General features: G+C 37.8%; 1 protein-coding gene across 1 annotated transcript; it reads left to right on the top strand.

The window, feature by feature from the left end:
- On the top strand, positions 1-5,537 carry synprb (synaptoporin b). The gene is made up of 5 exons (XM_026166367.1): positions 1-100; positions 656-780; positions 3,979-4,177; positions 4,646-4,837; positions 4,926-5,537. The coding sequence occupies exons 1-5, from the start codon at positions 77-79 to the stop codon at positions 5,295-5,297; spliced, it is 912 nt and encodes a 303-aa protein (XP_026022152.1). The 5' UTR covers positions 1-76; the 3' UTR covers positions 5,298-5,537.
- Positions 5,538-12,378: the final 6,841 nt, after the last annotated feature.

The raw sequence follows: 12,378 nt of genomic DNA, 5'->3' as shown, positions 1-12,378 counted from the left end.
TATCTACATCAGTGACATTTCAACCTGGTGACTAAAGCTGTCTGCACTGTGCGGAGTTGAGCTCTGTGATTTTTAAATGTGTATGGTTATATTTGCTCCGGTAAGTTTCTTTGCTTGGTGGTTTATTTTCTGTATTTATCTCTTCGGGTTGGTGAAAATGATGACGTCTGCTTCTATTCACATTTAAAATGTAATTGTATCAATAACAGCAGTTTAATTAGGGATCATTTTTAGTTTGTGTTTGATGTTAAAAGTAATAAATGGACTCAAAGTTGCCGATGCAGAGTAAAGCTCTTGTTCTTTGTGTCAGTGAAGTGGAAGAAATAGGAAGCTGTCTGCCTCACAGTCAGTTGGGTCTCACAGTAAGTTAGACCTCTGAGTTTGGTATTAGCATTGACAAATTGAATCTCACTGTACTGCTGTGGCCTCCTTCCAGGGCACAGTCAGGAGCTCTGTTTGTTGTCTTCCAACCTTTAAATTATTCAGGTTTTGTTTTCAAACCAATTATAAATCTTAATAATCTGTCATATAATTTATTGATGTGTATACATTATGCAGGAAGCTGCACTCACACGCTGATTGGAGTCAACTACTTTTGGAGAGTCTGAATAAATGATCAACTAATGGTTACTGGTTTATGATTTTTCTTTCAAAGATTTTTGCCATCTGTGCTTTTGCAACATGTGGAGGATACTATGGTCATCTCCAGGTTAAGGTGGACTGTGCAGACAGGAGGCAGAATAACCGCAGCATCAACATTGATTTCGGGTATCCTTTCAGGTAAACGAATTGCTTATGTTTCCTTTTTGATCCCTTTTGGTTGTTTGCTTCTAAGTAAGATTCCTTTAATCTTTCACAGCTAACTTTAAATAAATCTCTTTACATTTTATTATTTTAAGAGCTGAAATGTGAATAGTCTCCTAAAAAAGCATGTCCACAGTAATCATCTTAAATAGGCCCAGAAAGTATTTTAAAATTGTACAGGCCTGCTCCATTGACATGACAGCTCTAAAACAGAGGAGCTGCTTTTTCTTTGTCCAACTTAGGATGAGAGAGCTTGACAGCTGAGCAGGAGTCTGACCCATTTATTGTCCCAGAGTCTAAAATACTTCCCCGCATCATTAGATTCATCCGTACCTGGACTCCTATGAGAAAAATCTTAGCTTCAGGTGCTTTTGTTTTTAACTTCTGTTCCAGTGTTTCTATTTTACCACTCGCTCTCATCTTACAACATGTACGTGTAGGTGATTTGAATGCTTAGCGACCCAATGATATTATGATGAGCCACAAATTAGTATCTTTGTCATAGTGTGTGTGGTAGCGGATCCCAAATTTGAACCCAAAAATCACTGTGAGGAGTAAAATCTAAATCATGCCTTTAATAAATAAATGAGGGAGCAGTTCAAATGAAAACTGAGATCAAAAAGATAACAAAATCCAAGGACTCCAGGAAAATGGACACTAACCTAACTAGGAACATCAGCAGGAGGAATAACAAATGCACAGAGCAAGGATAACAGGAAAAGTGAAGCTGCTTCTGCACACAAGGCTACTCAAGGGAAGTGAACGCAGCTGGGGAACAACACAGGTGCTCACAGTCTGCTGCAAACAATCTGGAAAATAAGATGAGGAGAAGTAAAACTGAATACAACTATAAAAATAAAGCAGGAAGTGAAGCATGATAACTAAACAGGGGAAACCCAGACATGGCTGAACTAACGCAGGGAAACTGACATGAGAAGATAGACAGGAACTAAGGAAATTGAAATCATGAAGCAAATAACAAGGCAACCTAAGAATCAACAGAAAATATTAAAATGAACAATACTAGAAAGTCCACAACTCGAAAACACTGCATCAATGACCTGGGGCCATGTCAGCCTTTCTTTGTGAACCATTACATAAACATTACTCGGCTGTCTTCCAGGATGACAAAAAAAAATTGTTCTTATTGCTTTGTTGAATCTGGCAGATCCTTTTTATTCACAGCAATTACATATTTTCAGATCTGTGGTGGGAATATAGAATATAATTACCCACTGATTAAATGAAATTGCTGTGTTATACAGAGAATCCAGCCAAAAGTGGATGTTGAAGAGTTTAATTTTATACCAGTAAAGTGCAAAGAGCAATGCATGAACATTGGGGGTTTTTATTGTCTAAAAAAAGCCTGGTTTAGGTGAGTGGCTTCCACAGGGAGGTCACACTTTTCACATCATTTCATTTGAGCCATGAGTGGTGTGCCTGTTAATCATAATTACTAGTCTTGTGTGTGTGTGTGTGTGTGTGTGTGTGTGTGTGTGTGTGTGTGTGTGTGTGTGTGTGTGTGTGTGTGCAGGTATTAGTCAACCTTCGCAGTGTAATTGTGGAAAATAAATGTTGACAGTTGTGCAAAAGTTGCTATCATGGCAAATAGGTTCTGTTGGCTTTGTCTGTAGAGTTTGGATGCTCCTCCTGTGCCTGCATGGACTTTCTCCAAAGAGTTTGGTGCTACATTGACTGTAGATGTGAATATGAGTGTGAATGATTTTCTGTCTCCATGAGTTCAGCCTGTGATAGACCAGTCCAGGCCTGTATCCTGCCTCTTGCCCATGCACAGCTGGCTTACTGTCCTGAACCGGAAAAGGGGTTGAGACGATATGAAAAATATGAACATTTACAACTGCTTTGCTATTTCATTCAAATGAATAAAATGTTCATTTGGCAAATATGTCTACACTGCTTTTCTATGCATATATTTTAACTCGCTTAGCATGTGAACAGTGTAAAAGTGGGAGTTGTGTTGAAAAAATTGCTTCTGTTTTTCATGCTCTTATTTGTGATGGGTTTTTTTTTTAATCATTAATTTATAACAAACTGATCAAAAGCCAAACCCTGGTGAAAAACAACCAGCCACATGAACCGACCCACTCAAACCTCTCATGCCCTGTACAACTGCATTAGAATAGATGCTGAGAGAAGTCAAACATACATTGTTAAGAATACTGGGCAGCGGTGGATCAGGAGGTGGAGCAGGTCATTTGCTTGAGAAGGTCAGCAGTTCCTCTAATCTGCATGTTGAAGTATCCTTTGGCAAGATAGTGAATGTGGATGGATCTGTGTGAATATTAAGTTAAAAGCACTTAGTAAGGTAAAACTGGTGCTTGTGTAGGTGAATGAAGCTTGTAGTAAGAAAGTGCTCGAGTAGAAAAAGTGCTATATGAGTACCAGTCCATTTACCATGTACTCCTTATGCTTTAGTATTTTATAATGAAGACCTAATTAATATTGGGTCTACTTAGTAGAATTTTTTTTCTTCAGTGCTTTTTAGGCCATATTGTACTTTTTGAGCATGCATAAATACGCAACACCTTGCATCACACTTTTCTCTCTGAGGAGGAGACAGAAAACAGCATCAACTATGAAGCACAGCGTCTGCGGTTTTTCAAGTTTTATCAACCATTATAAACCAGTATAAACCAGTATAAAATGCTAACTGAAAAAAGTGACTAATCCTCACTGAGTGAAGGATTAATGAAGATTTAAACTTGATCCTGTCAGGGTAACAGTTGCTCAGTTTGCTGTTATCAGACTGGTCAGTGCTTCATATTTCAGAAGCAGTTTCACTGTCCTTTCGTCATATTGGAGAGAGATCTTGCAGACGTCCTTGGCTTTTTTTTCTTTTTGCAGCTACTTTATAAATATTGTATTGCATTGCTTCTTATACGAGCAACACCAAATTCACAAGAGTCTCGTGAGAAACAAACAAAAACAACAGCTAAGAAAGAGAAAACTGAGCTTTATTTTTTATTAAAGCACCACTAGATTTCTAAGCTGTCCTTCACAAACTTTCCTTTTTGTTTTTTCCCAAACACTGGTGAACAAGTTTCAGACAGACTTTGAAAACTGATTGTATATAAAGAGTTATTTAACCAATCAGTTTTGCAGCAACAAATTTCCCCCGCTTCTCCACGTAAACCTGCTCTTTCTGTTTTGTAGATTACAGCAAGTGCATTTTAAAGCTCCTTTGTGCAAAGAGAACAGAGATGAGATTATTTTCCTGGAAGGTGACTTCTCCTCAGCTGCCCAATACTTCATGACTGTGGGTGTCTTTGCTTTCCTGTACTCGCTGTTGGCAACGATTGTCTATGTCTTCTACCAGAACAAGTACTTGAAGAACAACAGAGGTCCACTTGTGGTCAGTGAGTTTTCATGTTCAGATTTTTCAGTGTTCCAGCTTCATATTACCGTCTGATAGAGTCTTGTTTATGTATTATATAAAATGCAATTCAGACGTGACCAATATAGCTAAAATAATAGTTGCAGTATTTTGTGACTCCACTCTGGAGCCTTCCTGCACATCCATATACATGAAGTGTATAAAGTGGGGAGCAGCATCAAGACCTGCTTATTAAGTCAGACAGGGCATAAAAGTGGAGCTAGGGTGGAGACTGGTTGTCAAGTAGCTTGCAGATTTGCACTAACTCTGTATGAGATACCCAACTGTGTAGTGGAATCATTGGCTGATATGAGGTGGCATTAATATAAGCATATCTGCTGGTATTAGGCCTGAGGCTGACATTCATGATCTAACTTTACTTTTTTTTTTTTTTAAGTCGTTGCTCAATTTGGTTTTTGACTTTTTCTCCTTTCTCCTGTGTCTCAGGACTTTGTTGTTACGATCATCTTCTCCTTCATGTGGTTGGTCAGCAGTTGTTGTTGGGCCAAAACTCTTTCTGATATAAAGACAGTCACCAACCCAACACAGGTGCTTCTTCTCATCACTTCCTGCAGAGCTCAGGAAAACAAATGCACAGCTACAGAGGAGCCTCTCTGGTCACGTCTTAACACATCTGTGGTATGTCTATAATTAAAGAATGACGCACGTTCTGAAGCACTGCTATTGAAAGCGATTTTATATTAGTGTGTTTTTTCTTTTCCTCCAGGTCTTTGGCTTTGTTAATGTTGTCCTTTGGTCTGGGAATATTTGGTTTGTCTTCAAAGAGACGGGCTGGTACAAGACTGGACAGAGATATCCGACCAGGAGTGCGTCTGGGAAACGCTCCGGTTCAATGCGACAGCGGCTCTACAGCGAGAGCAGCTTCGACCAGCCAGAGGAGAACTTTGCTCCCTCTCGACAAAACAGTTTCAATCTGTCAAAGGGAGACTTTGATCACCAGTTGCAGAGGCAAGCTAGCATCAACCAGACACAGGTAAGCTTCAGCTTACCACAGACATATCTTGGTAAACCGGTAATTTATGACAGAGAAGATAAAGTGGCTTCTCAAGGTCCAATGATATTTGTCAATGAGATGTGACTTAGAGTTTGACCGTGCACATGCACGTAGAGAACTGAATGAAAATTTGCTACTGCTGTTTTGAGTTTGTGAAAATGACATCATTGCTGACTAAATGTAATGCTGAAGGGTTTGGATCACAACGTAGTTTATCCTCTACATAAACTTATACGCTCATGATTGCTCAAGAATACTGTTTGTGAGATCTCTGGGTCCTTTTGCATGTTTTACTGTGCATTTTCTATTTTCCTTTTATTTTCTGTGGACAATTTTTTTTTTTTTTTGGGGGGGGGGGGGGGGGGGGAGACTAAGTTTCATCTAAATCTAATCTAAACTCTACATTTCCAGAAAACAATTAAAATATCCTTTCACAGTTACACTGAGATAGGATCTGGTTGCTTTAGCGTTATCATTCTGGGGCTTTGTGTTCTTCATAAAGAAATGATTTTACTTTACAAACTTTATAAGTGCTTGATCTTACCTTTAAATGAAAAAACACATCACACTAAAGTGCTCTCTAATATGTAATATGGAAATATGTTGTATCAGTGGACAAATACATGTAACCAGTGTGTGAGCATTCTCCCATGAATATTTATTTGTTTGACTGTTCTGCATAATTGATTCTGTTTGTTATTAGCACTGCAGTGTCTCCATTTGAACATTTATGAGTATTAATAGATATGTGCTTCTGTAAATGCATGCATAGTCACCTTTTGACGTAGTTATATCAAAGCTGAATGTTTCCTTTATATATCCCTTCCAATATATCAGTATAATTTTCATGTTGAAATCATACTGTTAACATGAAACAGGCGTAAGTATATTTTACCTGCTTGTGCTTGTATGTGCTCATGGGATTTTCAGCCTATTTCATGTTTCACTGCATATTCTTCAGTTATATGGTTGATTTTTTAGGTAGTCACAGTTTAATCAGGGTGTATTCTGTGGTTACTTTCTTCAGTAAAAGATGTCAATCTCTATGTTTTCATTAAAAAAAGAAACAAAACAAAGGACATTGAAAGTGAGGAAATACTAAAAAAAAACTAATGGAGATATTTCCAAAGGAAATAATTAGTGAACGCTGTTATGAGAACACCAAAGTAAAGCGTTTCTCACACTGTGTATCAGGATTATCTCAAGTGCAAAGCCCAAAGGGATAATCCCTCAGGGTATCTGTTTCATCCTATTTGAGACAATTAACAAAATGCTAACTAATACTTAAAACCGCTTAACCTGTTTGACTACACAGGTTTGGTCCTTGTAAACAAGTCACTGCAAAGACAGAGTGATATACATGCATGATGGTACAAGCATGATCAGCCAGTGCATTTCAGTTTAAATAAAATCATGAAGTTGAACACGACTGTACAAACTGTGCAAACAACTGTGCACCTGTGGTTGTAGCGGGAAACCCAAACAGTTTTCATAAGACACCACAGAAATTATTTTAACTTGTGAACTTTACACATAACTTTACAGCCTGTTATTGTGTTAAATTTATATACTACTACTACTTCTACCACTACAATTATTATTATAATCATTATCATCACAATCACTATCGTATGAACAGTATTTACAAATATCCTTAAATTAAAAGATTTACTCAAATAGCACTATGACAGCACAGCAGTTACAGTGCTGATAATAGAAAGTGTTTGACCCCTCCCTGATGTCTTAGTTTGGTTTTTTTTAATCTATTTGACACACTTACATGTTTCAGATCATCAAAATATAAATTTACATTAGTAGTTGCCACTCTCTCCTTGTTAAATCATAATTTAACTGTGATTAACTTCCTTTTTAAAAGGCGGCGAGAGTCATTATCCACAAATGAAAAAAAAAGACATCAGGAAAACTACCACAAGAGTGAACCTTCCTCGGAGTCATTTTCCTACCAAAATAATTCCAACAGCGCCTCCGTGACTTATCCAGGAAGTCATAAAAGAATTGCTCAAAAAAACAAAATTAACCTTTTGAAAGTACCCAGTCAAAACCCAGACTTAAATTCAATTGAATTACTTTAGCAGCACGGTGGCATGGTGGTTCGTACTCTCTCACAGCAAGGAAGTCCTGAGTTCAGCTCCACTATCTGGCTGGGGTCCTTCTGTGTGGAGTTTAAATGTTCACTTGGCTTCCACCCACAGTCCAAAGACATGCAGTTAGTGGAGTTAAGGGTGATTCTAAGTTTCTTGTAGGTGTAAGTGTCAATGGTTGTCAGTCTCTCTATGTTGGCCCTGCAACAGATTGGTGACCTCATGAATAAGAAGAGGAGAGTGGATGGATACTTTAGCATGACCATTAAACAGGGTCTTCATGCTTGTGCTTCCTGCAGTTTAAACCTCCTGCAGTATGACTGAAATAAAACAATTCTGCAGTGAAAAGTGGGCCAAAGCTCCTCCACAGGGATGTTATACTGCAGACTCATTTATCTTATTTTATATTATCTCAAGCACTTGATTGCAGTTCTTGCTGTCAAGGATGGCGCAGCCATTTGTTAGTTTTAAGCAGTTATATTTAGGTTTACTTTTTCACACAGGGCTAGGTCGATTTGGACATTTACATTAAATCTTAATTTAAAAACTGCATTTTCTTTTCACTCAAATTATATTTTTCTAAGATTACAATTTGTTTGATGATCTGAAACATTCAAGTGTGAGAAATGTAGAATTTTTTGAATTTTTTATTTTATTTGTTTTGGATTAGTTACAGCTGTATTACTGCTTATTAATGCCAATTTCTAATCAGCCAATCACATGGCAGCAATTCAGTGTATTTAAGTATGTAGACGTCAAGACGACCTCCTAAAGTTCAAACCGTGCTGTGTTCAAAGTGACTTTGAACACAGCACAGTTGTTGACGTATGAGTATTTCAAAAATTGATGATCTTCTGGGATTTTCCTACAAGGTCACTTATACTGTTTATAGAGAATATCCAAAAAAGAGAAACTATCCAGTGACCATCAGTTCTGGGTGAAAAGAAGGAGAATGGCTGGACTGCTTCAAGCTGATAGGAAAACAGTAACTCAGATAACAACCAAGGTCTGCAGAAGAGCATCTGTCAAAGCGTACCACATCACACCTTAAAGCAGAAGAAGACCACATTGGGTTCCACTCCTGTCAGCTAACAGCAGAAAACTGAGGCTACAACTCTCACAGGCTCACCAAAATAACAAAAATTGGACAACAGAAAATTGAAAAACATAGTTGGATCTGATCAGTCTAAATTTCTACTGTGACATTTGGATGGTAGGGTCAGAATTTGATGTAAACAAGATGAAAGCATGGCTTCCTGCCTTGTACCAATGTTTAAGCTGATATATGTTTTAATTATACATGTAAATTGAAAAATACAATACACACGTCTGTAAATCTGCTGGATTAGTGCAAGAATTGAATCCAACAAATGTACTAGAGTTTTGTTATGCATGTATAATATGATCAAGTGACTCATGTTGTTTATAGTTTATCTTACTCTGAAGGATTTAACTTTAGGATGTATGTTATGTCAGTTGTTGCTGTGCATATTTCTTCAATCATAGTGTGATAGTGGGTGATATATGCCAAAGTGAGTGTATACCATTATTAGTTTGTGTAGAAAGAGATACGACCCACTAATTTCAGTGACAAAGTATATAAGTAAAAGAAACAAAAAAAGTAGTAAATACTAAAAAATACAGAAAGCAATCAAATTTGGGAAACCAGCATAGTGAATCACTAATGAATACTGATTTAAAGAAGCGTGACTCACACTGTGAATGGAATCATCTCACCTGCAAATCCTGATGGAATAATCTTTTCGAAGTCAGTGTCATCTGTTTAAGGTGGCCATAATACTAATACCTAAAATGTTTCACAACTCAGACCATAAACTGTTCATGACTTTGAGTTGGTAGCTGTTGGTTGAGCTGATTTGTGTACATGTTCACCAATATAAATGTCAGCAATCCGTAATGCTATAATCCACCTTTGATTTTAAAGTCATTTCCATGTCACCTAAGTAAATTATTATTGTTATAAGTAAGCCACTACAGGTGGAATAAATATTCTTCACTGAATGATAACTTTGCTTGTGAACCTCAGTGTGTCAGTGGATCTCCACCACTCATTCATTCATTCATTCATTCATTCACGGGAACACCACAATGTTACACATGGAATTCGGTTATCATGGCAGGTGCCCAACAGTTGCCTGTTTTTGAACGTGTTTTGTGTTGTTTGACAAGTTGTTCTTGCTTTAGCCCATGAGAAGGCATACTCATAAGTAGTTTGATGTGGTATCTGAGCAGCAAATAATATGACAACACTGCTTGTGCTCATCTGAGCATTGAGGCTGCATACTCAGTGAGGCAAATGCTTCAAAATCTGTTTGACTGATTTAACTTGTGTTCTGTAGAAAAATAAAATGAGACTGAAATGCCTGATATTTAGGCTGTTTCAACAAACACCGGGATGATATGTCATCAGAACAAATTGGTTTTAAGAAATGTTTCATTTTTTTTCACACACAATCATTAACCTGCCAAAAAAAAAGAAAAAAGAAAAATGCAAATAAATTTTCCACTACATAAATTTGCCGAAAAATGGCAAAGCAGAAAAAACTCAGAAAAAAATAATTAACTTTTCTTGTCAGGGATCAAATAATATAGATTTTGTATGTTAAAAGCAAACTGTGGTAAACTTACACTTGCTGACTGGGAATCCTGCTTAAAATTAGGCCGGTTGTTAACAGACTGCTGCTAACAGAACTATTATGTAGCTCCAGCCGTCCTCAAAGTGAACATTAGCTTTGAGTTACAGTCAGAGCATCCCCAAGTTTGTTATTAAGGCCTCTGTATGCAGTCCGCTATCTGATTAAAGCAATTAGAACAAAGAGGGGTGATGCTCGCCTCTGCCGGCTCCCTGACAAAGAGACTGAGCACATGCAGGTGTCCAGAGGAGGCTCTTTGAAGAAAATTGCAGTGAATGTACCCACAGCATGCCAATTAGGGTCAGGTCATCAGCAGGAAATAAAAGGCTACATCATGAGATAGATGGCCCATCTTGTATGGAGGAAAGGCTACATTTAAATGTAATTAATCCCCTTCGTAAGATGTCATACTGGCATGTAGCACTTAATGTTGGTTATGTCTGTTTTCCCTGGTGTACATGAACCAGCTGTGACTTTTATTTCCAAATGAAGCACATTGAGGAAGATGTTGTACACAGTGGTGATACAGAGACATAAGATATTTTTCACTTTTTGTAAACACCTGCAGGGGGCATTATCCACCTGTTTTATCATCTGTAGGCTTTCCAAGCGAGGGTCCTACTATGTTTATTAAAAAAAAAATAACATCAACTCTTTTCTTTTCTTTTTTATCATTCCACTTGAGCAACAATTATGTGCTACCTTTCTAAATGTCAGGTCTTTGCTTTTCATTTTGTACCTTTTTTCAGTCTCAGAAAATGTAGCATGTATAACAGCAGACACGTAAGGTTGTATGTTAGGAGTTAGGCCTCAAGGGGGTGGTGTAACATCACACCAAATATAAGTTGTTTTTTCTACTGATGCATTCCCGTAAATAGGATTAATAATGTCCTCTTCTTCTCCGTGCAAATTGCAGGAAAATAAGTCATTTTTTCACTTGTTCTCCAAAAAGAAACAAACCACAAAGGGTGTATGTTTTTTGTTCTTGTTGTTGGTGTCAAATGTTTTATTACACATATTTCTCAAAAATGTCTACACTCATTTATCACCACATTGCAGAAAAAAGCTAATTATTTGTAAAAACATGTTTGGGTGATTTCTCATATATCAGCTTCACATCTTCAGACGTAAGAAATGTGCTATCAGAATTGTGTATTTATACATAGACTCATGACCAGGCCGAAGGACATTTTGATGTTATGGTCAGCAGAGGTATTCATCATACCCTTGGTGAAAAATGTATTGACGCCCATTGTAGACCCGTTGTTATAATCCCCTCACTGTGATTGTTTTCCATCATAAGAGAGTGAAACAGGGAAACAGACAGTTTCTGATGCAGGTCATTTATTTCACTGGCCTACTTTCACATCTCAGCAGTTCTTCATTATTTTAAACATTCACACATCACAAAACCTTCGCTATATAAAACTTGCAATAAGTGTGACACTTCTGTCTAAGGAGCACTTCCTTTTCTTTTCATTGCTGCCCTTTCATGGTGGATTACTATAATTTATAAGTATGCAACAACAGCCATTCCTGTCCAAAAGGGAATCATTAACTGTCAGTCTTGACTAACTTGAAGATGACATGTTGACAATATAATCAGCAAGTGACTATGTTTTGTTTTTAATTGAGAAAACAGTAATAACAGCCTGGAGAAATTTAGTGGGTGTTGAATGATACACATATGGTAAATGGCCTGTATTTGTATAGCGCTTTACTAGTCCCTAAGGACCCCAAAGCGCTTTACACATTCAGTCATCCACCCATTCACACACACATTGGTGATAGCAAGCTACATTGTAACCACAGCCACCCTGGGGTGCACTGACAGAGGCGATGCTGCCGGACACTGGCGCCACTGGGCCCTCTGACCACTAGGCAACGGGTGAAGTGTCTTGCCCAAGGACACAACGACCGAGACTGTCCAAGCCGAGGCTCGAACCGGCAACCTTCCAATTACAAGGCGACCTCCCAACTCTTGAGCCACAATCGTCCTGCACATATGTGCAAACCTGTGTGTGTGTGTGTGCCCTTTGGATTTAATTTAAATCTATGTGTAAAGCTTTAGAGTTAAACAACAAACAGGTATGTTTCTTTTCATGCATGCATTTATTTTCTACTCAAGTCTATATTTTATTTTTTTATACATAAAAATAACACCACTGGTAGACCAGTTAAGTATACAGTATGCCCCCCACACACATCCCCAACCATAAAATTACATGAAAACAATCAGCATGTGATTGCACATTCATCAGGTAAAAGTGTCACATTTCAGCAGTTTTACAGTTTTTCTTTTGACATTTTGAGGATCTGAGTTCCTACACATCGACTCACTCACTCAAATGCTCTCACATGCACACAGACGCACAACTGCTGTACAAGATCACCTCAACAGAAAATGCA

The sequence above is a fragment of the Astatotilapia calliptera genome, chromosome 5 (genome assembly GCF_900246225.1).
Source record: "Astatotilapia calliptera chromosome 5, fAstCal1.2, whole genome shotgun sequence".
Taxonomy (NCBI): domain Eukaryota; kingdom Metazoa; phylum Chordata; class Actinopteri; order Cichliformes; family Cichlidae; genus Astatotilapia; species Astatotilapia calliptera.
The sequence above is the reverse complement of the archived record's forward strand: the minus strand, read 5'-3'. Positions and strand labels throughout refer to the sequence as shown.

Coding starts and splice junctions, on each gene's coding strand:
- synprb (XM_026166367.1), top strand. CDS start 77: ATGTGTATGGTTATATTTGCTCCG. Junction 101..655: donor GTATGGTTATATTTGCTCCG/GTAAGTTTCTTT, acceptor TTTCTTTCAAAG/ATTTTTGCCATCTGTGCTTT. Junction 4,838..4,925: donor CACGTCTTAACACATCTGTG/GTATGTCTATAA, acceptor CTTTTCCTCCAG/GTCTTTGGCTTTGTTAATGT.